This window comes from Tripterygium wilfordii, chromosome 22 (genome assembly GCF_013401445.1).
Source record: "Tripterygium wilfordii isolate XIE 37 chromosome 22, ASM1340144v1, whole genome shotgun sequence".
In the NCBI taxonomy this organism is placed as follows: domain Eukaryota; kingdom Viridiplantae; phylum Streptophyta; class Magnoliopsida; order Celastrales; family Celastraceae; genus Tripterygium; species Tripterygium wilfordii.
In genome coordinates this window covers 11,676,626-11,703,317 of record NC_052253.1, presented here as the reverse complement: position 1 = coordinate 11,703,317, position 26,692 = coordinate 11,676,626, and the positions used below count along the sequence as shown (strand labels likewise).

General features: G+C 36.0%; 1 protein-coding gene across 5 annotated transcripts; it reads right to left on the bottom strand.

The window, feature by feature from the left end:
• Positions 1–111: 111 nt before the first annotated feature.
• Positions 112–26,587, bottom strand: LOC119991273 (DNA polymerase epsilon catalytic subunit A-like). 5 transcript variants are annotated; one of them, XR_005466198.1, is made up of 50 exons: positions 25,599–26,587; positions 25,392–25,457; positions 25,218–25,277; positions 25,009–25,104; positions 23,288–23,448; positions 22,808–22,896; positions 22,470–22,687; positions 21,954–22,040; positions 21,731–21,865; positions 21,264–21,386; positions 20,834–20,917; positions 20,051–20,215; positions 19,774–19,950; positions 19,449–19,562; positions 19,093–19,197; positions 17,876–17,994; positions 17,607–17,748; positions 17,066–17,160; positions 16,712–16,817; positions 16,524–16,603; positions 16,235–16,411; positions 15,951–16,038; positions 15,729–15,809; positions 15,500–15,643; positions 13,328–13,423; positions 12,970–13,170; positions 11,768–11,822; positions 11,538–11,680; positions 11,029–11,462; positions 10,265–10,412; positions 9,993–10,190; positions 9,815–9,889; positions 8,912–9,102; positions 7,924–8,104; positions 7,742–7,806; positions 7,156–7,288; positions 6,940–7,041; positions 6,756–6,839; positions 6,416–6,490; positions 6,112–6,171; positions 5,738–6,000; positions 5,535–5,658; positions 4,958–5,118; positions 4,807–4,873; positions 3,324–3,434; positions 2,937–3,107; positions 2,624–2,830; positions 1,609–1,715; positions 419–970; positions 112–343 (listed from the first exon to the last, which is right to left on the bottom strand). XR_005466198.1 is itself a non-coding variant. In XM_038837591.1 (50 exons), the coding sequence occupies exons 2-50, from the start codon at positions 25,758–25,760 to the stop codon at positions 610–612; spliced, it is 6,687 nt and encodes a 2,228-aa protein (XP_038693519.1). In that variant the 5' UTR covers positions 25,761–25,960; positions 26,058–26,587; the 3' UTR covers positions 112–609. The 5 variants fall into 5 exon arrangements, 3 of the variants coding, with proteins under 3 accessions (XP_038693519.1, XP_038693518.1, XP_038693520.1); XR_005466197.1 differs by having other exon boundaries at positions 112–324; XM_038837591.1 differs by having other exon boundaries at positions 112–970; positions 25,599–25,960; positions 26,058–26,587.
• Positions 26,588–26,692: the final 105 nt, after the last annotated feature.

Below are 26,692 nucleotides of genomic sequence, written 5' to 3'. Positions count from 1 at the left end.
GAATGAAACTAAAGTAAAAAATAAGCCAAGATAGGAGAAGAATTGGGAGAAAGAAAAGAAAAGAAAAGAAGCAAGGAATAAGGAGAAAAAGAGGAAGAAAACCTACCTGGCAACTCGATTTGATACTCATTAAGTTGCGCTAAGTTGCATGTACATTTTACAATTTACAAAACCGCAACATACATTTTGTGAAAACTGGCTTACTGTGGACTATACACTTCCCTTGAGAGAGAAAATTACCCAATCAGAACCTCATTATTTGGACCTGTGACAATACGTCCCATGTAGGTCAGTCGTTTTGCTGAAAATCTCGAAGCCAAACATCTGCATAAATGACAAAAGGCTTTTGGGCATTTCATTAGTTAACTCGTGCTAGGGCCTAGTAGTAGGGAAATTCTGCGTGGCTATGGCAACTCACCTTACTAGCACTTCTCTCCCTGCCATTCTAGACAGCTGTTGAGAAATATTGGCTATGACTTCTCAGTTCTCACTTGTTTGAACGCATGATCAGAGCTCGGCTTCACCTCAGCGAACAGGATTGCAATGGGAGTCAGCATAAATAGGATCTTCTGGTATCAACAGACATGAAGAACAAATAAAAAAAAAAGACTATTGAACTTCTAATATCCATGAGGTGCACTCTCGCAGAAGTTCAAACTTCTGATGAATGGCTACATTTAAGAAAATCTGCATTTTCCTCTGAAATTCTGATACATCTTCCTTGCACCTAAACGAGCCAGCACATGCACATTGTTCAGTCAAATGAGCAGCTTTAACCTGGTTGCACCTAAGGCACACCAGATCCTGCAAATGGTAAAGGCGTTCCCTCTGGCGTACAATTTGAAGAAGAGCATTTTCCATGACCTCACGATCATAAGGTTGTCCACATTGTGGCACAGCGCAACGCCACTCGTGAGCTAGTAAAGCTGAGTCACGGCATAAGTCCAGGTCTCTGCAGTCATTGCAGTAGCTGTCCAAAAATAACCAAGAATTAACAACAATGTAATTCAAAAACTATGAAAGGTAATCATCACCAGTGTAGTGCAGCTGGAGGAAAAGCCTGACAGATTTATGCCCAAAATAGGTTAAAAGTGTTGCTTCGCTTCAAGAATTTAAAAATGATAAAAAAGAACTCGATAATTGTGTAAGCTGACGAAGAAGAAGTGATTATTTAGAGTTAAACAGGCCACCTCAAATTACCGGAGATGAATGCTTTAATCACATTGAGAAACCATTTGCATGTTACAACACCTAGATTCATTGTGACAAGTATAATATTTTGATATGTGACACTCTTCAAGCAAATTTCATTGCTTGAATCAACCTCCAGTATTTTTGAAGGTCAAGAGCTAATTCCTATATATGTCACCTGTTTTTTGAGTTCATTTTTTTTTTTTATTATTAGTGTGAGAGGGGACTTGAACTTCATCCTGGTTCACAAGTATGGTACCACCTAAATACATTCTTAAACATCAAGAGAGCAGTATCTCTGCAAAACTACGCCTGTTGATTAGTGGAAAAGATTTACACTCACCGAAAATCTCATTAGAGTTGTGTCATCTACCTGGTTAGTAAAATGTATGAACATTTTGGGTATATTCTACTTACCTGCAGATTACATTTGGCAAGATGAAAGAAGGGCAGGGATCATGAAACTCTGCTTCAGGAGCAAACTCCCTCACACGCACATATTTCAATAGATTCTTTCTCATCACCTAAGAATAAGGATATACATGATCAGTAACTTCATTGACTAGAAAACACATGTATAAATGAGTAATGAACCTGTTCCAAATGTCACAGAAGTGTTGCCTCACAAAAACACTTCTGACACAAAGGTTCAGTTGGAAGTGTTCTACTTAGGAGATGAACCAGAAATCTAAAACTAGAATGGAGAAAGCAAATTGCATTTAGTCCAAATTATGGGCAGAAATTCCAAAGCCAGATTGGTATGCATGATCTTGCTGATACATACATACATATCAGCCATTATCCCAAATATCAACGAAACCAAGCCACTCAAGCCAAGTCATATGATTGTACTCGTTCACATCTCAAAATCTAGAGAATGACCTCCCAGTCAATTTCAAATAGAGAACCAGAAAACATAGGTTGTACAAGCTGTTCTCAAATCAATAATGATGTGTAGCAGAATAATAAGAAAATCCAACAAACCACATAAGTTATTCAGAATAGGTCTCGCAACAGTTTGACATAATCGGGAGGTCATTACCAGGGCATTTTAGCAACTCAAGGTGTTGCACAAACACAACTATTAAAACCAAACTCTGATGTTGGATGTATTTCAAGGTTGGCTTAAATTCTTTCTGCTACTACAATGTGAAAAACTACTAAATATTAATGGATTTAAAGAGTCAAATAATTAAAATATTATTCTTGGAAAATTATGGGTAGGATGAGAAAGCAACAACTACCATGTAGAAAAGCCAAAAAAGTAAAAGAATAAAGTGGGAACCTGAGCATACAATCTTTCTTCCAGAAAACAATGGCTTTTTCCCAGCAAAAATAATGAAAAAGTCTAATATTGAAAGGAATGTCAATACTGAACAGAGAATAAGAGAACTGGTAATCAACAAGTTACTCCGAAGTTTTTAAGCATTACCAGAACATCGTGCTGCACATTATGGTCAAGAGCAAGAACAGCACATACGTGCTTTATGAACTCCAATGCAGCATCTCCTTTGTGCAAGCTAGGTTGCAACATTCCAGTTTTAGTTGGTTGGTCAGTCTCAAATCTGTTCATCCCCTTCATATGATGGACAGTATCACGGACAATATCTAAAAGTTTGTCTGTGAAGTAAGAGCTGATCTGTAGAGCATATGCAAAGCCAAATACAATTGGATCAAAAAGTAAAAATTATAAATCCCCATGTAAAAACGGATAAGTCCACCTCAATTGGTAGTGTCATTTAAACCTGCTGTTTAAGATATTCCACCATGTGATTTTCGAAATTCTCTGAAGCTGCAACTGTGATCGAAGGAGTGCTTGAGTAGCCACCTTGCAAAGATGATCTGGTCTCAGCTTGCTTTTGTCCATAAATCCAAGGGATATAAAGAAATTGAGACACGATATAAACAAAATGATCCTGTAAGGAGTAAAGAAGATAATCGAATCAATCAGAAAGCATGAAGAAATAAATTTGGACACTAACAGAAAGAACACGGAAGGGAGAGGTATTAATGGAAATTGCAACAAAAAGCGACTGAATCCACTACATGGAATTATGCCCAGCAATTGTATGACACTCCTTAAGCATGTCTATTGATACAGACTACAAAGGAAATGTAAAAGGGCAACTTGCCTGAATTTTCTTGGGCAAGTAGTCTGCAATATTCCAGCTCGATACAATATCCACTTGTGATTCATCATGCGACATTTCATCAGCTCTCACCGGTATGCCACCATAGTTATACTGTCAGGTAGAAAGCAAGATAACCACAAATTAATTGGAAATTATTACTTGAACCAGAAAAGCCAATGATTAAGATGTCTGAAAAATAGTCTATAATTCATTAATACGTCAGCTTTACATTCTAATCCTTTCAATAGTTGCTTTTCATATTCATTTTTTGAGGAAAAAATAAATTTTACATTTCACAACATAAAATCATGCATGTTGTCTAAATCAAGAGAATATATGTTCAGTTTGTTAAGCATGTGAATAAAGTCAATGAACTTCAGTGGTGATTGACGTCATTTGGCACAAAAAGGAGCCAAACAAAAAAGGAACAGGCACATTCTAGATCTGATTGCAAATAATATTAAGGTAACAACTACGTAATAAAAGGTAAACAACTCTCGTGCACAAGGTTCATTCAGTGGGCGGGGTAAACAACTCTCGTGCACAAGGTTCATTCAGTGGGCGGGTCAGAGACAAGTAGGATGTACACAAACCTTACCCCTCATAATATGTGGAGAGGTGTTTCCAGAAATTGAATATGTAACCTCTAAGTTGCGCCCCTTCACCAATGGGCCACATATTCGCTGTAAACTAATGGTCAATCTTCACAGCTGAGTAGTTCTATATGTGAAGTAATGGCAAATCTGCATGTCAATCTTCAACATTTGATGTTGAAGATATGTCCAAGCACCATAATCTTGTTAGCTGGATTCTTTAGAATCTAAATGGATGGAGTTCTGACCAAGTGGAGGACCAGGTGATTTATGTACTTAATAAAGTACTTCAAAAGTTGATGAAGTAGAATCTTCATATCAGCCTATCTCCAATGAAAATAAAGGCAGCCAAACATTATAATATGCAATGAGAACCACCAATTTACAGCATGCGGTGCTGGGTCTTTCCGAGCTATAAAATTAGAAGTTTTTCATCATTGTCCCAAAACAAATTCGCAGATGGTCAGATAGAGTTATGTGCGGCTAATGGAAACACTATCTTTCTCGTGCATCTTAATGAATTTCTCTCACCAATTTCTTGTCAGGGACAATGCAATTTAAAATTAATTTTATGCTAATTTCAGCTTGTCCTAATCAAAATTAATCAGTTAAAGATAAACATTTTGAATAAAGTTTAGCATGATGAAACTTGGCAGTTTCACATAGAACAAAGCAGTTGAGCACTGACCGAGATAATGTATGAAGTTTTGTAGGTTTTTATAGATAGATGTTAATAATAGGAAGGGGAGAGAGGAAGTGAGAGATTAAAGCCATGTGTAAGAAAATAGGAAGATGCATATGTGGGGCAGGGTAGGAGAGAGAAAATGTACTAATTTTAAAATTTGATAATTATACTAACCACAAGAGGGAAAGAAGTTAATGACCCAAACCTGATCCATAAAAAGCAACGAATGCCAGAAGTTCAATGGCTCAAGTTCAATCCACTCAAACAGTTCTCTAAAGATCAAGAAAGCAAAGAATTAGAAATCAAAAGTGAAAATATCAACTTGAGGCAATTCTTTGTCTAAGAGAGAGACCAACCTAGTTTGCAGAGCCTTGACTAAGCTATCACAGTAAGCTTTGGCAGCAGCTATATCAGATTTTCCTGTGTCTATAATAACCTTGGAGAAATTTGCAAATATAACTTTTGCACCCAATTTTCGAAGCTCGGCCAGCAACAAAGCAAACACCTTTTGCATAACCTATGAATGTAAAAACAAAAGAAATCATGAAATCAATAAGCCAAATATTACAACATGAAATAACACTGAAAAGCAATACCTCACTTTACCAAGAACAACAACTTTAAGGAGGTTGCTTAGATATTTCGTCCTTTAATCTCGAAACTTAGATATTTCGTCCTTTAATCTCGAAACTTTTTTTATATAAAAAATATTGAGGCCTTTGTTCATTAAGATAATTGCCTTGAAACCAATTGCATATTTAGAGAAATGATAACACACATTTAGATTAAGCTACAGGGGAAGAGCATATAAAATAACTTCTTCAAATTGATTAACCATTTGGCTGTACTGCATTGTGGAAATATTAATCTTTTGATTAAAAAGGATATCATATGTTCGAGCAGCATTCACCTAACTTCTTCAAATTGATTAACCATTTGGCTGTACTGCATTGTGGAAATATTAATCTTTTGATTAAAAAGGATATCATATGTTCGAGCAGCATTCACCTTGTGAAGTAAACGGTGAAGAGCTTGATCATGAAGTTTCGAATGAGGGCTGCGATACATAAGATGTACAGTTAGATATTGTACGAGTCAAGAAAATGGGGCCAAAGTAACATGTGAGAACATAACACCTGCAAAGCCATCGATACAGATGTTGTAAGATTGCGTCAGCAAACACATTTCCTAACGTAACTGCATCTGCAAGGCATCTCTGGATTAGTTGTTTCAGTACACGAAATGCAGGAGCGGAGCAGGTAGCTTCATCAAAGCCACATTGTTCATCTAAGTTAAATGCACCGGTATTCACTTCCTGGTCAAATCCTAACAAAGCACCTCTTTCCATTTCATTCACTTGGTTGCTTTTCAAAAGAGCATTTACAGCTAGGTGATGAATCTGGACAAAAAAGTACATCCACTTCTTACATTCACCTGAATTATAATATTTGAGACATGATACCTTGAAGAAAGGAAAGAAAAAGAAATGCAGAGAATTAAGTTTTCAGACCTTCAGCTCCACAGTGACTCTTCTATATGCTCCAGGGTACGTAAGAACAGGTTGGTGGACCTAGTTCAAAGTAGAAAGCAGTGAGTTAAATAAAATAGACTACAGCAAGATGACAACTTCAAGCTTGCAGCACCAGAATTAAATAATTGAGAACCACACATTGGAATGGACAAGATTTAATATCTTCGCTTAGATGTAAAAACAAAGAATAACGTGTTATGTCACCATCCATTATGAACGACTAAGAAAACCAAACAATACAAAGCCACTGTATTAGTATATCAGAGAGTCTATTCAAACAGACCTCGTCAGCAAAACATGTATCTTCTTCATTGGTGACTCCTAGATCTGGAACACCATTATCAGATATCCAAAGCACCTGGAAAATGTAAAGCTAATTATTAATTAATTTTAGGATGCAAAAGAGAAGTCAAACTTTCAGATGCATAAATAACTAAGTCCAGAGAATGCCCAAGGCCTCAGTTGCATCTCACACAGCTGATAGGTTAAAACTTCGACTATCAAGTAAACAAATCAAAAGGGCAACAAAAGCTGCATCTCAAAACCTCAAAAATCAAAACAATTTTTTTATGACTATCTTCAATTAGAGAAGTTCAAAATTTAAGATGTTGTCCATGAGAAACCTGTTGCTGATCACGTAATGCTCTTGAGAAGAAAACATCTGCAGTAAATATGAGCCAGTCGAGTTCAAAATTTCCCAAAGGTACCTGTCCAAACAAATGAGAAAGACATCTACTAATATTATCCAAAAGTCCAACGGGCAGAACTTGTTCCTGTGAGTAATACTAAATCTTTTGAAAACATTACATGTGCATATCTTGAGAGAGAAATTCTTTCATTCAACCACTGAGATGATGCGGCACAACGTTGCATAGCAATTTTTGCAGCAACTTGTTGCCAACCAAGTACCTGCGTAGGATGTGCAAGGTAAGAAATATAGTACATTTGATCAGAATCAGATGCATGGAAAGGTTAATAATCATAAGACAACACAAGCAAATAAAGCAGTCACCAAACTATTACCTGATAGTGATTATCACGAGCATTAGAGGGAATCTTCAGGCATGGGAAATCATCAAGAGCACGTACATTTGACTTCATCACATTGACATTTGGGCATTCAATGACAGCAATTGCTGCTCCACGATGCTCATGTCTGTTATAGAGATATCAGTGGCAAAGGGAAATAATAAAAAAAAAGAAGCAACATAACCACAAAATAAATGAAAAACAAACTTATATGACTTGTAAACCGGTAAAAGCTTAGGTTGGTAAGCTTTAACTGTGCTTAAAAAGTGAGTGAAGGGCACATAAAGACATCAAACATCGAAGCACAAGCATTTTCTAGAAACTACACTCACGTGGCCAGAAGTCAATAGAGAACTCAGCTTAAGATCAAAATGAAGGAGGAGGATGAAGACACCAAAAAGGTAACAAACCATCATGAGTTCTGGCAGCAACAGAGAAATGCTTACGACTAAAATCTGTTCCTATTATACAGGGCCAATGATTTAGCTACAGAACCAGCCCTCACCATATTTTGAAGATGAAAATTAGTAGCTTTGGGTGGAACTAAATCATATTTCAGTAAGAAAGCATAAATTAAAACCTGTGTTCATTTACTGCTCTCTGTATAATGTTTTCGGCATCCTTGACATATCCGACGTAGTCCACCTGAAATTAGCATAAACGAGAAAACAACAAACAAAATCCATTTTAAGTAGGAAAAAATGGTTGACAGCTTATATATATGTATATGTGTGTGTGTATGTGTGTAACAATTCAAATTACCTTGAAACTGATGCCATTCCTCGGAGGTGGTTCAATAGACATTGCCTGGCAAGCTTCACGATATTGTTTTTCAAGAAAGGATTGCGACAAATCCTTATTTTGGTAAGGATTTACCACAACAACATACATTGTGTTGGATGCAGGAAAATACCCAACATATATAGCTCTTCCTTCAGAGATGCTGAAATAAAAATGACAACAACAATCAATAGTATTTGAAGTGTTATTTGTTTTACCATGTATAGATAACATGCAAGTCAGAAAGTGTTTGAGCATGTTTGCAATAGCACCAACCACAGCACAGAGTGTCCACTTTTTGCTACCAAAACAAGTAAAATGGTTATCTTAAAAATTACTGTGTGGGAACTTCTCATAGTGCACAAACAAAAAAAAATTAAAGGTGAGAGGTAAGTTTCTGCAGTGATGTTCAACAAGAATATAAACAAATTTAATTATATATAAATTTTGAAGAACTTGCATCAAAATCCCCATTGCCAATAAAAGTTTTATTAAACAGAGTGTATGGAACCAAATATAAGAGGAAAAACATGTGGACAAGAGATCAGGAATTTAAACCAATAATACATGTGTAGACAGAAAAACATGTAGGTCAAAGAAGCCTTAGATCATCTTCATAAAATATATAAACAGCACAAAATCACTGATGTACAAAGTATGCCAAAGGAAAAATATATTAAAATTCAAACAGACACAAAGAATTCAGGAATAAATATATACAAGAATGGCTTTTCCTTCATTTTAATAAAGAACACTCAAACTGCTATTAACTTTGGTCAACCAAAATTCTTTTATAGATTGCTCACAAGTGTCTTATAGAATGGATCCATAATTAAGTTAAGATTCATATCTTCAGAGAGAGAGAGGAGAGGGGGAAGTTGTTTTTAATAGGAGCAATCTCTTTTACCACTTTTTTCAGAAAAAATGAGAACTAAACACATTCTTAGTGGCAGAAGGTACAAAAATTTACCTATGGTACAAGTAAAAGAAGGAGATTGATTGCTCCAGATATGAACATTCAGTTGTAGTCTTCATGTGCAGTTCAGTCAGGTTCCAGCTATCCTGGGCGTTGCGTCTCTTAGCTGTTTTATTGACTTTACAGACACAACCAATTTGCAGGATAGCATTAAATTCAAGTGGTACTTTTGTCTCATAAATCCCCTGATTAAGAAGGAAACAGCAATCTAAGTAAACCACTATTCATCAAGTCATAGCATTTGGTATCCTGCAAAATTAAACTGAAAGCAGTACGCATACAAATAACTAATGCATATCCCAAGTGAAGTTTGAATGTTCATTATTTGAGACCAAATGTGGGAATTTTGTAGTAAAGTTCATTTTCCTTGCAATAAAAAATTCTATCACACGCTCAAAAAAGTGTGAGCTATATATCTGTTGAAATGATAAGAACGATGGAGAAAGATTCACCACTTTATCAGCAATATGAAGCTTTTACAGTGATTGCAATATATCAGACAAACGGAACTTTAACAGCAAAAAGATCAGACCAGAAATAAAAGAGCTTACACTCAACAAATAACTTATATTTTAAAAGATCTGGTGAATTAACTTAATAGCTTATAGAAATTTCCATTCAACGCGCAGAAGGGGGGGAGTGGTTGTGTACGCATGCATGCTTTTCTGTCATTAACATGATAGACGCGGCCAATTAGCAACACAAGGCAAAGGTGACAAACAGTGTACATAAACCTATATTCAAATTCTACAGAAGGCAAGCAAACAAGAACTGCACACACAATTGTTTAGAAATTGTTAAGATTAGTTATTTTGTCATTCAACTCAGTAAGTTAACTTGTTGGGTTGGCGCATTTCACATCATAATGATTGTTATATGTAGGTTGAACATGCTTACCTCAACCTCTGGATCGGCAAGGAGAGCTTCTAGCTTTTTGCTTTCTTTCTTAAATTTATCTTCATCAATATTAATCTATTAAAGGTCATACAAAAAGGAAGAATTAAGAAATTAAAAATCTTTTAACATGTAGACTGGTATTTTAAAAAGATAACTTAAACAAGTCAAACAAATACACCTCAATTAGGTTATAGCTATGCCTCGCATGGGGAAGAGTCTTGCTAACACGCTTCCCGGGGAATTTTTCGGTTATAGGCGCTTTTGAATTAAGGTAAAATACTCTTGAAACATTTATAGGAACTTTAAGCATAATTCCTTCAACCACCACCCAAGCAAAAAATTGGCCAGTCTGTGAACCTGGAACAAGCTGTATTATCTGGAACAAACAAGGTTGTTTGACAGTGAGTGATTGAAAAAGAGAAAAATTTAGACGAATCAAAACAGCATTACCTGCCAGTGGCAGCGTGTTAGGGCAACTTCATGCCTCCTAAAATATGAACCAACACCAGTTTTGGCTTGATCTCCCCTTTTACTTATCATGCCTTCCATCACCTCAGAAGCACCATCGGCCCGGTGTGGAGTCCTTGAACTACCCAACCTGCCAAAGTGAACGCCAATTATTAAAAAAAAATCGCCCATATATAACAATCAAATTCCTCGCTTACATGAGAAAGGAAAAACAACCATGACAGGAAGACACAAATATCAATCCGTCTACTTAAAAATCAGCCATGAAAATTAAGATCTCTTTTTTAACTAAACAAATTAGTGACAAACATGATGAAGGATTTAGTAAGATTAAGGGCAACAAAAAGAGAGATCCTCATCTAGAGAACTGAACATTCATCTGGCCCTCTAAAGTTGGAACAAATAGTCCAATTAATTTTCAAGCTATCATTCCCTTTGGTGGCACTAGGAAGCAGACATGGTAGATGGATAACACATGGAACCATGCTATAGAAATCACAGTTCCACGCTCAGAAGTAAAATGGTAGCTTGTAGTGCAGTCCGCCACTATAGCTATTTGAATGAGGCCTTTGTGTTTGGATAGCTCAAAATATTTCCCATGTAACTATGGGAAGATGTCTCAAAATGGAGGAGCTATAAAAGAAAACTTAGGACCTGTAATACTATACTTTATGAAGTGTCTCAGTTTACACAAACAATGTCTTTGTCTCCAAAATAGACCAGTAAATTAAGGAAGAATAGCATACCGTTGTCTCTTCCTTCTTGCCAATGTATCCTTCCATTTTCTCTTCTTCAGTTCAAGCCATCCTTGATAATCTTTATTTTTATCAATATTGTCGGTAAATAAATCATTTTTACCATCAGTTTGTTGTTGCAAGGATTCTACTTGTCCAATAGTCTGAACTGGTCGTTCTTTGTTATTGAATTCGTAACTATTAACAACAGGTCTAGGTCCATTGACAGGACTTCTGGTTTTGCTTCCGAAGTCTTCCATATCCTCAACATGCTCTCCATTCGTTACAGGATTAATTATTGAATTATTAGCCTTTTCCAACAAATCATTCCTATGTGATGAGCTGAAGATATCAACCAATTTCCGTTGACGAAATTTGTCCTCCTTCTCACGAACCTTTTTATGCAGCCAATCTGGATGAACCACCCTGGGGACAGGATTTGTCACCTGAAAAAATTCAATCGAATTTCAAATGTTTAAGAAGTACAAACCTTTGCAGGTAGTAATGAAAAAACAACAAACCTTTTGCATTGCAGCTGGAATGGTGATAATTTTTTGAATTGCTGAACTAAGACGTTGCTTGTAATATGACCAGTCAATGATGGATCGAATTCCAATATCTAAGGAAGTCTTGCACCATTTTCTTACATAAAACTTCGCTATTTCTGCGAAGTGCAAAATTGAGATGCTTGTTTGCTTTCTTTCGTCAATAGAAAGGAAGAAAAAGCAATCCAAGTAACAGAGGAACTTACCAGCATCAGTTTCAAATATTGCAACAGGAAGAGCACGCTCACTAACAGGGGTCCCCTGATCGTATTAAAATGCAATGATTCTTAGATTAAATAGCCAATCAAATGAAATGCATTTCATATAATAGGATGTGAACTGCATTATGGTGCATATATGTATTTCAGAAAGGGGGCCATCACAAGTACAATAACCATTTGTTCTTTCCTAGATACGAGACCATGTGACATAATCTCAATAATTGATGAGAATCACATCTTATAGCACCATGAACAATCAATCCTATTTCAATTCAAGCAACCAACAAGTATAACACTCTTGTTATCAAGTTGAAAGAGCCAATTAGCAAATAAACAGCATAAAATTGTATGTATTTATGGGAACAAAATCACAAGTAGCAACAAGTGAACGAATAACGTAGAATAGTATCATATCCAGAAGTTTGCAGAGTGGTGAAATACAAGTTTGAGAGCAAAGAAAGACTTAAATTAGCAAGAAAGATCACAGTGCCACATCCATGACATAAACCTGAGGAATTCACAGCGCCACGTGGTCAAGTTCAAAATATTCAACTAAACATAAATCCCCATAAATTCTCGGAGAACATACCAAAAGCAGGAAAAAAATTCTAGATCCCCTTCGTTCAACAAGACAACAAGCAATGAGGGTATTGTGGATAAACTTTGTAAACTAAATTGTAGGATGTATGAGGATGAAGCTTTGACTGATTAACCTTGAGTAGAAAAATGATATGAGATATTGTGGATGAGCAGATAAATATAGCAAAATGTTATGAGATTAGAGGTAAGACCAACTAAGGCCAGTGAAATTCCAAAACAATTATAGCTGAAAACTATTAAACTCAGGCAAGATTGTCAGTGTAACATCTTATCCAGTATTATGACCAGTTTAGTGAAGAAGGATTTGATGTGTTCTTACGATTTTTCTGATAACAATAGAAGCAGAAACGGTTAGTCTATTTACGATGTCATTGTAAAGTTTCACTCTTATTTCCTAGCACCAAATGCTAGGCGTCCTTCCTTTCCATGTGTGATCGCATTTCCATTGTACTGAAAACTATATCTCACAAGACATTTTATTTCCAGCAATCTCCAACTAAAACTACCAGAAAGCATAAAAAAAATTTCGGAGTAGATTGTGGGATAACCATGGATACACACTCATTCAACTTTTTCAAAGAACATACCCTTGGTTCACATGCAACTATATACTGGCAATGCAATCCTTTGTCTTTAACCATTGTATCACCTAGAAAATCAGCTAGACGCCTGGCAGTGGTCACTGCACATGACTTTTGTTCACCATAATCTGCCAAGGACTTGCTCATCGTGCTCGATTCTGATATGTAATCAAGCAACTCACTGTCTGCAATATTCTTACCCTGATTCTGAGAAAGAAAATGAGAGAACAATTATACCGGACTACGCCAATTGTTAGTCTTGAAGATATTACATATCTTCAGTTCACAATGATGAAATGGAAAGAGGAATTCTTTCATAAATTTCAGAGCAGGCTGAAAATGAATTAATTAAATTTTCACATACATCAAGAAGATCAAGCCAGCGGTTTGCAACAGCAGCAACAGCTGCATAGCATTCCTCTAAGGTTAAGCCATGGAGGAACTTGTCAAAAAGCTCGGCCTGAAAAAAAGAGGAAATAATTTTTTGGATGAGAGTTTTAAGATTGGATATAAAAATATAGGAACAGTAGATAATGCCTGACTTTTAAGCATATTATATCACTGCACAACTTTAACTCATAAATTATACCATGAAAAAAATAAAGAAATAGCAGTACATGTAATGGAAACTAACCAAAATAAAAAGTCATACACAAACAAGGGAAGATTGAAATGGAAACAGTCGCATAAGCAAATTCGTCAAATGGGTCATTGGCAGCAATACAAAAATCAAAGGGTTATAAAGATAGGTTCAAGTGTCCAAAAATGTATGCGACAGAAAGCATATTTCCTATCACTTGCCAAGTAAATGAAAAATTCTAAGAATATGATAAGCATGAATCAGAGTCTTCATGCTTTTGTTGTTAGACTATAAAAATATACACAACTAAAAATATCATGTGTTAGTGATATCAATAATTATACACATCCAGCATGATAAATATTCAGGAACAATCAGGTCAGTGCATGAAAAAATAAATTCATTATTGCAAGCAAGGAATTTGCTTGACCAGATGTGTCATCATGTATCTGTAAAATGGAAGCATTTCAAAAATATTTAGATTCCATAGAAAGAATTGCCATTATTTGGTAACAGGAACATGAGGAAAAGAAACAATTCTTCCTGCAACATATTTTCAATGAATTTCTGAAAATTTATAGAATTTGTTGGATTCCATTTCCATTTCAAACCAATTTATAAAGCACACCAAGTCAATACCATGTTTACTGGCATAGGCAAGTCTCTCATGTGCACAATAAAATTACAGAAGAAAACAACACAGGGCACAAGGATCCCATGGGGTGACAGAGTGCAGGGCTGGCAAATGAATGTAATTTTACCCCGACAATGCAGAGAGGCTAAATTGATAGTCAAAATGAATTTTAATAGGTATTTATACATAAACTAATCAATTAAAAATGCCTTGCTTGAGAAATCATATCATAGATTAAATCAAAAACTAAACACATTATATGTCTTACATTAGATGATGATCATAGTTCATCGATTCACTATGATGGTGTATTGATTCGACCACTTATAGCCTTGGGGTTGAATCAGGGAATCTTAACAGAAGGGTCTAAATTAATGGACATGATAACATATTGCATAGTGATAGAAAAAAAAAATTTGAAATTTTTTTATTAACAGCACCAAGGTGGTGCAACCCCAAACAAACTGAACAGGAATTTAATACAATCGGAAAATTTTGAACATGCTCCACTCAACCATAGCTTAAGCGCGGAAAGCCATCCATCCAAGAAACCCCCATCGAGGATTCCTTATCATGAAAAATTCTAGAATTCCGCTCCTTCCAAATTAACCAACAGGTACATTGAAATATCAGCAGAAGAAAATAGTTGTGAGCATTTATGGAGTGCCAAGCGAGATTTCATAAGATTAAAGCCTAGCTCCTGAACTACTACATGTATCATCAGAATGGAGAGCTGTGAATTACACTTGAGCTATTTGGTTACTCATCCAACATATGATCTAACCTCACCAACCCGATGAGGATGTCTGTTCTTCACAACCCAAAGCAGCCTAGGACGAGCCTGAATCCATCAATCATACTAATTTTTCCTGCTAGGTACATATTCAGACTACCTAATTCATTCATATTATGTTTTTGGCCCACTTTAAAATTCTAAAAATTTCAGAATGTTTTTTCTTTTTTATTTCTGAAGAAGGATTAAGTAAACCGATGAAATAGGTTATTCATACATTGATTTTAGGTCAGCAAGAACCAACTGCAAAGGCTGGGTTATCATTCCATATTTCTATTTTCTACCTCAAAGAAAGAAAAGTCTCCTAGGAAGTGTGGTGCACACAACCAATTCTTTTGAATGGAAAAGAGAGAGAGAGAGAGAGAGAGAGTGCATTGCCAGTGGAAACTGAACCACGCCTAAACAATGGTCTGCAGTGAACAGGCCTATGTTGATAGAGCCAATATCGAAGCATGTGGCTGACATTCTAGAGTGGGAATGTATATGCATGTTGATGGTATACATGGTATAATAGAGAGCAATAGGATACCTGGAAAACTTTGATGAGCTTTAGCTCGCCTCTACGCTTGATCTCAAAACCCTTAAGCTCCGCAAGGGTTCCATCATCATTAAAAACAGCATATCTTTTCTTTATAAGAATTCCTTCTTCCTTGGAAGCAGGAATAATCATTGCCTACATCAAAGACAGCCAAATTGTTCATTTAAGTACTAAGTGCTATAAAGTTAAAATTAAAAGTCCAATAGCAACTCCAATTCACCTTGTAAGGTCCATCCACTTCGAATTCAATTGAGCATTCGCTATGAGTTGTATATGTTTTAGTGACAGGATCTATCAGCGTCTGTCAAAGTTTGTCGCCAGAGATATATTATAAGTGCTAAATTGCAGAGAGTGGAAAAGTCTTTAAAGTATCAAAATTGCTCCTAACTAAATTACATCTACAGGTAAGTAGCCAGAAAATATCGTGAAGTGCCAATCTGACCTGGTATTGATGGTTTGTATTGTTTCTTGCAACGTCAACATTAAGCATGACACATGGATATGATATTGTCAGCTTCTTTTTCCCATCTCTGAGATTTTCATTGGAAAGGATGATTATTTTTTCAGATAAAATAGGCAAAGAAGGGCACATTTCATTTTCTTCCAAAAAAGCCTACTATCCCTTGGCATTACCGAAACACATACCCTCGCAAATAATGAAAATTCCATTAATCTGCCATAACTGTGATGCAATTTATCAAATATAACATATGGGGAGAAGCTTACTTTGATTTGAAAGTAAAGTTCTCAGGAAAAGATCCAGGAAGCGCACACCAAATACCATCTGTATCTAATTCAAGTGGCTTCCCTATTTTCTCAACAAGCAAGCGAGCATTTTGAATGATTTTTGCTCCAGTATATGTAACTACACCAGCCATTTCCATTGAATACCATCTTGCACCCCTAGAAAATAAATGACAAAAGAAACCTTTAATTACCACAATATAGAGTGTGAAGCAAACAAACAAACCAATATACCAATATGAGGAGGACCAAATTTAGGTCACCAACTTACTTGCGCATGACATATCCATAAAAGGAATTAAGTATACACTTGTGAGCCAGTTGTAAAGAATCATAAAGCACCACCATGTCCTGCAAGTATCAATAGGAAACAACAACAATCATAGAAAACTCATTCCATAAAGTGTACAACTAACATCTACGTCAAACATCCAGCAAATTGAGGAGCAATAATCATACTTGCGCTTCCTGAATCTTAATAGAGTTTCCACTAGCCTTTGCTTCTGCCAACTTCCCCTTCCAAGTTTTATTGAGTCCTTTGTATTCATACCTTCTATCTCGAAAGCTTGAAGAAAATAGAAATAAAATATGATTAAATATGAAAGAAAAACTAAAGGGAAACATTAAGTTCCTTGAAAATTCAGACCCGTATACAGATTTAATTAATACTATGTCCTAGGAATTATGTTCAGAGATTTTTGGAAGAAAAAATCAACATTTAAATATGCATTCAAGCCAACCAGTGTTTGTTATGACAAGGAAGCTCAAATATAGGCAAAGTGAACCTCTTAAAGAAATTTAATGACTGCTCACCTACGAACAGTGTCCACATAAAATGGATTTTCTCTCATGCATATCCCCCCTTCACGAAGTTCAGTGACCGGTTTGTCAAGTACACGTTTATATGCCTGTCAAAGCCACAGAAAAATTATAATCAAAATTACAGGCACATATATATTGAGATATTTAAGCACGAATTTTCAAATCATAAAACCTGAGTCACCCATTTGACAGAGAGTTTTACATTAACGTTGCTTTAACAATTTAACAGGATCAATAATATTTTATCTATTTCGTATCTACACAAAATGTCTCTCTGCTCTAACATTACCCACACAACAATTTAATATACATGCAGTTGAAAGCCATAGTGCTTTCTGTGACATCATCTTCTATCACTTGGTCACAATGTACATCCAATAATATCCTCCTCCTTGTGAGGCAACTAGAGAGGCACAGCTGGACCTTCTTTAAAAGCCTAACTACTCACTATAAATAATCCAAACAGATTTAAAACACAGATGAACATGACTTCAGAAAGTATATTTTTAAGTACAAATAGCAACAGAAATACCTTTTGACAGTACTTTTTCAGACGCTCTTTGAGCTTCAACTGTTGCTCTGTCTTTGGCAGATCAAGAAAAGATTTTGATAACTGACCATTGCCGCCTTCAACAAACTCAGACTCAATTTGCTTCTTCAAATGATAATAGTCACTGAAATTATTGAGAGTTACGTCCACGCACAATTAACAATAATCAATTTTTAGCATTAATCCTAAAGAAAGAGGTAGGAGATGAGTTTATTTTATTTGATTTTTTTGTTTTTGGGATGTGGGCAGACCTCTTCTTTGCCATGAATATATCTCCACGCCAAACCCATTCAAGTTTCCGAAGACAAGTTTTTCCAGGTCGATTGAAATCGCATGCAGTGCAGACATCATCTGTAACAATTGATGGGGGCTGGGATTGAAGACGAAACCTCAGTTATATAAATTGGAATATACCTCTTCTAAGATAATAGTAAGGAAAAATGACAACAATCACAAGATAATTGACAACATAGACAATAAATACTGATATTCCACAATTTTGGTGCATGCAATTTAGAATTAGATCAGTGAAATTTTTATAAATACCTGCCAGGATCATTGTGAACAAAAATTGAACTTTTGCAATAAATTCATATCAAAATACCACGTGGCAAAGTGAATAGACGAAATAAAATCCGAATACAAATTGAACAGTTACCCCATCATGGAGCAAAATCAAATTAATCTGTCTTTCAACAGTCAAGGTTTGCAGATTTTGTTGTCTTGTCTTTTGTGGTCTTTCTTTTGTTCTATAGTCTTCTCATTCTTTCGAGACATTGAATATCATATGAAGCCCATAGGCACCACACTTATCCAAGCAACTATGGATGTCCATTTGATTCTAAAAATCCCATTCCTTAAAATTTGTGACATAGCAAAAACTTCAGACGCAAGATTTTAAAGTTTAGCAAAACATGTGAGAGTTTTCTTAACACGATTAATGCCGGGAAGTGGGGTTGGAAGAAACCTGCAACAGTTCAAGTAGGTGTATTAGTTCCAGAGTTCCAGCAATTGAGCCATAAATATCAAAGTTCAGTCATAGGGCATGCCATCCCAACATCTACAATGATCATAGCAGCAATTAACAAAGAATCAATTCAATCCTTCCAGCACCAAGGCTTAGCCAAAGTTAAATTACAGCAAGAAGTTCGTGCCTTTTCTAACAAGCACTAAGTATATTCTCACGTATAATGCTACGGCTGCCTCAGCAATCTAAGCTTTTGGAGCTATCTGTCACTCGTGGTATCAAATTGAAGGTTCTCTATCAGTTCTACTTCCCAAAATGTCCATCTATTTACTAGGCTCACAATTAAGAGGAAATGCTGACATGAAAGAGAGTGTAAAATATAATGCCCTCATGTTTTGTCATACAGCAATGGATGATGACAGAATCGTTAACAATGGATGATGACAGAATCGTTTGAAAATGTAAATTTCAAAGCTAATAGCATGTCATTGACAATAATACCTGAAGTCTGTTCGTTAAAATGATGTTTGGATACATCGCTGCCACATCCAGGTGATAAATGAGGGGGCATTCTTCACGTGTAGGTTCATCTTGCAACCTCACTAGCTGCACAAGAAACAAAAGAATTAGAATTGAAATATATTCCTGCATAGCTCACTAAGATCTTATGTAAATTTTGATAACAAAATCAGCAACATAACATCAAGTAAATGAAGGGTTCAAACATACTCAAATATGTCTAAACATGTAAAACACAGAAGCAGGGAAGGTGAAGCAAAATGTAGGCATCTAAGTCCCACCAAAATGAACAGGCATTAATATAAAAGCATAAATTTTAGGTTTGCAAAGGTCAGCACCTTTTCAAGGATAGCATTCCTCACTTCATCGTAATTGGAGACTGAGTCCAACTCCATCTTACCCTCCACTCTTATAGCATATTGCAAATCACGATCAAGGTTGTTGATAAGTTGCTGGATAGTAGAATGATTCCATGTCAATCAAATATACCACCACAAACGAAGATGCTAGTGAATAGGAAAAAGGAAATAAAGCATTATGTTTTTTACCGCATAAAGTAACAGAACACAGCATAACATTGTCAACCAAAAATCGTAGTTATATTTGAAGGGGAGAGAGAGAGAGAGAGAGAGCTTCTCGACATTACTAATAAAGACGATTTACCTGATATGCAGATGGATCAAGCTTAAAACTGGTCCGAATATCAGATCTGAAAACACCACTTTCAAGGCATTCCACATGTCCACCTATATACGTCTCACTATCAAGAAGGTGATTCTTATAGAATTTCTCAGGGTCAGATTGATGTTTGTTGGGGCAGATAACATTTGCCTTGTAAGCCTACGACAGATGAAAAACAAAACAACAATTTATTCTACACGAGAAAATTGCAGCACAAATAAGTACCGAAAGTCCTAAGTAAGTATAGAGGCTAGCCCACCTGTACCATAAGAAGCATTTCACAGAGGGTCCCACTACCTTTGCGTAAAACCTCATCTGGCGACATGGGAATTATAGTTGCAAGAGAGAAAATGAATGGATGGACATATGTCATATACAAGTAATAAGTTGAAACAGCATCTGAAACAGAGTAGGATGCCATCATCTGTCATAATAATAAAATAACAAAAAATGAAGTGAATCAGAAATGTTCTCTCAAAGTAAATGATACATGCAGGGAGTATTAATCAAGCTTCTATACATAACAAACACATGCTGTCCCAGAAGAAACAGAAGTAATTAAGTAAACATAAGTCCCTGAACGGCTGATCAATCCTTATGTAAGAACCAGTTCACCTGCTCCCCCGGGCGGGAAGAGGTTACGGAAGGAAGTAAGGAACCAATTAAGTACTTTCTCAGATCTACTATTTGATGAAGGGGAAAAGTTAAACAACAATTTAGTCACATGAAATGCATCTTTTAAATACTTGAACAATAGAAGCTGCCTCGGGATGTTACATTTTTTGCTTTTCAGTAGTACATGCATACAAGGCTTAATTCATCACCAAATTCTATGTGAAAGATATCACAAAACACATAAACTTATGGGAAACTAGCATGGTTTATTTATCCAGCCATTCTGCACTGGCCTTGCTACTATTTATTTAAGTTTCGCTCTTTATACCTATTAATTTCAGGTTTTCTGCTTTTCAACAACATCGGCATGTTCTTTATGCACTGCCTCCAACTACCAAAAACTATAGACAACATTTTTCTCTCATACCTGAGGCTTTTCCTTTGCAAAGCGAACCATATCTTCTGGATTCACCTCAAGTGGATCATATCCCAACTTGGCCTTCGTAACAGCCTGGTAAATGACCACAAGAATTGAACAAGTCAATCCCCTCAGACAATTTATTGAAGAAAAAATAATGCATAGTCCTTAACATGTCGATAACAATTTAAACATAAAGTTGCCCATGGAGTAAAATATGAATCACAACATATTGCACTATTATTTATTACCAACCAGCAATCTAAATGATGTAAAGATTTATATAATACAAGAAAAAAAATATTTTAAGAGATGGAAAGGAAATCATTCTGAACTTAAGAAGTTTAAGAGTTATACAGTCTTTAAGATGATATCAGTAAATTTATTTGAACAGTTAAATTTTCCAGAGGAACAATGAAACTGGGTTTGAGTCCTGCACCTTTAAACCCTGGCTCCCCTGAGGGAGATAACTATCACGTTTAACCCAAGCAAAACAATCCAAGTGGCAAGCAAACTTAGCACGGCACTCTCCCTGATTCTTGTCACATTGAAATCCTAACTCCTGAAAACTCAGCAAATGAAGAATGGGCATTAAAAAATTTATAAGCCTAAAATGTATTGCGTTCTTGAAAAAAAAAATCTTGAATAGGAAATGAAAATGACATTACGAATATATAAACGTGAAGGTAACAAGATAAAACCATGTCTATGAAAATTAAAAAAAGTTAAAAGGATTAACCCAATACATAAACATTCATCATTAATTAAGGCAAGGGGAGAATAGGAGTATCCCTAACAACGTTCGTATCTCAATTTAAAGAAAAAATTTAATATCAACAAGAATAATATGAATTATTTTCTTAGAAAGCAACAAAGTAATGGAAAAATATGAAATCAGTTACGTACATTACTCAGAATATATCCATGATGAGCTGCTCGCCTCTCCAGGAATGGCCAGTCAAAAAAATCACCATTATATGTAACATAAATACCAGGCTTCACCTCTCGCATGTGGGCAAACCAATGCCTAAGAAGCTCAACCTGCAGAATCCAATAACTCATATAGGAAAAAAAAATGGAGAATATGCCATGATAAGAACACTTCAAGCAGGGACGAAACTTTGACTACCTCATTCTTGGCATTTGTTACTTTAAAGTAACCTTCAAATTCTGGTTTTGGAGTATACTCCAAATTTTCGATGTCTTCTCCAACACACTGAAAATAAGAGAACCATTAGTAATTAATACATGACAAGCTAAGTCGATCAATGGATACACCACAACAACTACTACCCCTGATTTATTGGGAACTTTTTCCAAGAAGCAAACACCATGCTGTCTTCCTCACAAGAGTACTAAAGGAACAATAGTGAAAAAATTCTCACTCTCAAGTTTAATCTCTTAAATAGTTGCAATACTTGTACTTCATCTACAATGACCATTTTCCATTCCATGTACTATTGCTGTTAAGGACCTCGATGCCTTTCCACCAATACCATACAAATGCTTGTAAAGCACATTTACAAACCGCACATGGACCAATCTGGATTTAGGGTACATGCTATAGACACGAATCACGATATAACAAAATCCTACCTATGAAAAGGAGAATATATCTCAAAAACATTTTATATATCATACGTACCTCTCTGTTAGTGATCAGGTATCCTTGTCCATCAACCATGTATGATATCATCATTACCAAATCATATTCAGCATCTGGAAATTTCAGAGGAAGCTTTGTAGTTTCAATATCAAATGCGCAAACATGAACTTCAGCACGTTGCAGAAGATCAGTCCTCTTCTCAAGTACAACACCATTACTAGAGACGCTAACATCATACCACTGTCCACATCGCACATCTAGGATGCATAAAATTCTGAATGTCAACACAAATATAACAGAGGCAATATTTTATATAATTTATTTCAATATGATACTAAAATATTTTCAAGAAACAATGGGATGATATGAGAAATCACCATTGTCGATGGCAAAGCGAACATGGTAAGGAACATCATACTCGCGGAGGTCAACTACACAATCTAGAAAATCTTGAGGTCTTTGTTCTCTGTGAGTCAAGCACAAAGAAAGTATTAAGAACCAAGTAGGGAAGTAGGGTACATGAACATAGGTAGCAGCAATAATGGCATATGCATACATATATACATACATACATACATACATACATATATATATATATATATATATATTGTGGAGAACAGTTCTTATTAAGGCTTAAAGCCAAAAGAATAAAGAAAAATAGTAAAAGCAATGCTTCATGCAACGCAAACCAAAATCAGGACAACAAAGACATACCTTTTCCCAGTTAAGATATATATATATATATATATATTGTGGAGAACAGTTCTTATTAAGGCTTAAAGCCAAAAGAATAAAGAAAAATAGTAAAAGCAATGCTTCATGCAACTCAAACCAAAATCAGGACAACAAAGACATACCTTTTCCCAGTTAAGATGGATTCGTACGCTTCTGCAGCATCAGACTTTGCCCGATTTCTCTCTACTACATGCAAGAGATCTCTTTTCACTTCCATCAATTGTTGAACCGTATCAAAAGATATTTTTAAATACAACTTGTGTAAACCAGATAAATGATTTTTCTGTCCACAAATTTACAAATGATTAGAATGCATTTTTATATTACAGAGAAGACACATATTTGTGCCATCAAACATAAAAACAATATTGAAATTCGCTAATAACTAACAAGTCTATGCCAATATGAATAAAAAATAACAGGTTAAAAAAACTTTTTTAAGGCAAACATATACATAATCAGATGATCAAAACAGAAGCTCCTTAAAAGTTAAAAGTATACAGCACAAGTGATGAAGCAGATTACAGAGCTCTAAACACTGTGCATGAGTTCCATTTTTTCCTTTATTCCTTCTCCAAGTGGAATACTTCTAAAATGAACCCAGAAAAATCACAAAAAACGTTAATAGCACTTATGTCCAACAAATGACGTAGAGATTCATGTTTATGTGTAGTAAACTAATTCAAAGTTATAAATATTGTCCAATAGACAACAAGAAGAAAGATAAATGTACTCTTCTCTACTTTAGTGATGCTTTTTTTTTGGAATACATCACAAGTGTCTTCTCAAATGTCTCAAGCTCATCAAACTTTCTAGCGACAAGAGGAAGGTGTGCTAGAACCATAGCATGAGAAACTGATTTCCATGTATAAGTACTCTTTTGATGATGTGGTCAAAACATTACAAGCGATAATCAACTCAAATGATGTGATATATTAACCTTAAAGATAATAAATTTTTGAATGGTTGAGCGGAGCCTATATTAGCCTTCTTCGATGAACCACAACTTCAACTTAAGCACCCAGAAGTTTCTACCCAATCCTTAACAAACCGCAGATGATCAATTCCAATCTGACTAAGGACGCAGATGACATGATTTCAAGTGAACAAATTACACAATGAATGTCACCAAGTGATCTAAAATGTGTTGATCTATTCCAATAGGATACCAACAACCAATGAAACTAATCATATAGTCCAATACTCTATTTTTCAAACTCCTATTCATCAATGGTATCACAACCTACGTTCAGCTTCAAGAAGTTGCACGCTCCAGCCACCTAGAAGATGATGTATACCTACAGGGACTATTTTGTAATACTTAATAAATTGTGCATATGCATCTGAAACTACATTTAGACAGGGCGCCAATACAGCTCCTCAAATAACTGGTGAAACTAAATGGATCCTTCTTTCTTCCTATCATCATCATCCGAGCCTTTATCCCAAAAGTTTGGGTCGGCTACATAAGTCTATGAGAGAATCAACGGGAACCCACAATGTGTATTCGGTTCCGCTATTCATTTCTATCTAGTATCCAGGATGATACTTTCATCAACTCCTATTGAATCCATATACTTTTTTACTACTTCAAATCATGTCATCTTAGATATTCCGCTTCACTTCCTACTCTCTTCTACCCTTATTTCTTTCTAACAATCAACTCCAAATAACTTGAACTATTTGGCACCAAAAAAAAGTGTTGCAGCAAGCAGTGGTTTAGGAGTAGAAAATTACACATAAAACGGGGAAAAATGTGAAATCAACTATATAATATTGCAATGATTTGAAAGGATTAACAAAAAATAAATAAATAACTCATGTAGAAGATTCTTTGGCAAACCAGTTCTAGGTCCTCTTTGTCTACAATCTCTATGTCAGCAATTTGACTTTCAAAACGTCGCCTCAAGTATGCATCCACATCCATTTCCATTTTTTCCTGTAGCATTATTATGTTCAGTCTAACACTAGGACTCTCATAATGGAAGCTATCATATTAAAGTTGCACATAAAGGAGGTATCCGCTGTAGAATGAGGAAATAATAATTATACCTTTGTGGCAGCATAGAAGTAAGGACGGAACCTGCACTTTGACTTAAATGAAGAACCATCCTGAAATGAAACAATACAATTTGCATACTGATTTGATAACAAAGAACAAAATACGATTCTTATCATCAACCTTTGGCAAAATAACACTTTCTATAACAATGAAAAGCAACTCACCTGAGTAACAAAATAGAGATCGATGCAACTATACACTTTGTTGGTCTCTTGGTCCTCCCAAGAGGACTGCGAAACACAAAGCCAAAGAAAAAAAAATAGATATCAAAAAATAGTCCCTGAAATTGACTGATCCTCCACTTTTTCTAATTCCGTATTTATTCTCCATTTAATCAGCGCCAAAAAGTGAATGGAAATAAATATACATACTGATGCATAGGTGAGCAACCATCCCAGGCGCTTGTCGCCCTCAGAGAAGAGATCGATCCCTAGCTTGGACTCGAGCTCCTCCTCGGCGCTGAAGATTTGCTTCTGCTTCTTGGAGCTCCGCGTCAGGTCTCTACGATCTCGTCTCCGGCTGTCACCGTTCATATTACAGCCGATAATCGAAGATTAACCGGTCCCGTTCTATGAATTTGACGAAGATGTGCCAAGATTTGAGACAGAGAGAGTAGTTTCGACAAACCCTGAGATTTGACGAGGGTGTTGCCGCGAGCAGATAGTGCGTTTTCCCGCTTAAAGGTTTAATTAACCCTCTAGTTTTTTAGAATGACAGTATGACACAAAAGCCCCTGCGAATACAGATAAATACCATCATGAAAGTCACAAGGCCGGGTAAAACCAGGCCTCGGCCCAAAATCATGGCATCCATGCCCTAAACATCGCTACCTGGACGTGATGGTTGAGCTTCGGGGGCCCGTCTCTCTTGGATCGATTTCAAATCGTTTGAACTTTGGATACGCAGGAAAGCCCAATTTCCAAAAAACCTTAAACCCATCCAATGTCTTCCGTTTTTGATTGACCTTCTATCTTCTGTTTTCGAAATAACCAAAACAAAAAAAAGGAAGAAAAAAAACGAAAATTGCGTGGAGGGAAGGTTGGAGAATAAGACTTGCCCCGTGATACTCGCCGGAGACTCACCGGTGCGAAATCTGGGAGAGGAGAGGGTGGATTATTGTGCGGAGGGAAGAAACTTGAAGATGGACTCATCCACTGTCATCCGTTTTTGGGTGAATTTTTAATTTCGAAAAAACCAAATAAAAAGAAAAAAAACCAAAATTGGCAAAGGTGAGACCTGCTCGGTGATACTCGCCGGAGACTCACTGGTGCTAAATCTAGGAGAGGAGAGGGTGGATTGTTGTGCGGAGAGAGGGAAACTTCAAGATGGAGGCAAATCACGTGTTTCGAACTACGCGATCAGGGTTTTGGTTATGCTCTTTTTATAGGAGTGTATATGGCGGTGCAACGGTCAAATTAATTTCCGAATCGTCCCAGGTAATGAGATGGCTTGCGAGAGGCACTGA

Excerpts from the sequence above, each read along its gene's own strand:
- LOC119991273 (XM_038837590.1), bottom strand. The coding sequence starts at position 25,760 with ATGAACGGTGACAGCCGGAGACGAGATCGTAGAGACCTGACGCGGAGC. Across the intron at positions 5,119-5,534 it reads CAATGCAGTACAGCCAAATG|GTTATGCAAAAGGTGTTTGC; the intron begins GTTAATCAATTT and ends TTACATTCATAG. Across the intron at positions 3,435-4,806 it reads CGTTGCTTTTTATGGATCAG|TATAACTATGGTGGCATACC; the intron begins GTTTGGGTCATT and ends TCTACCTGACAG.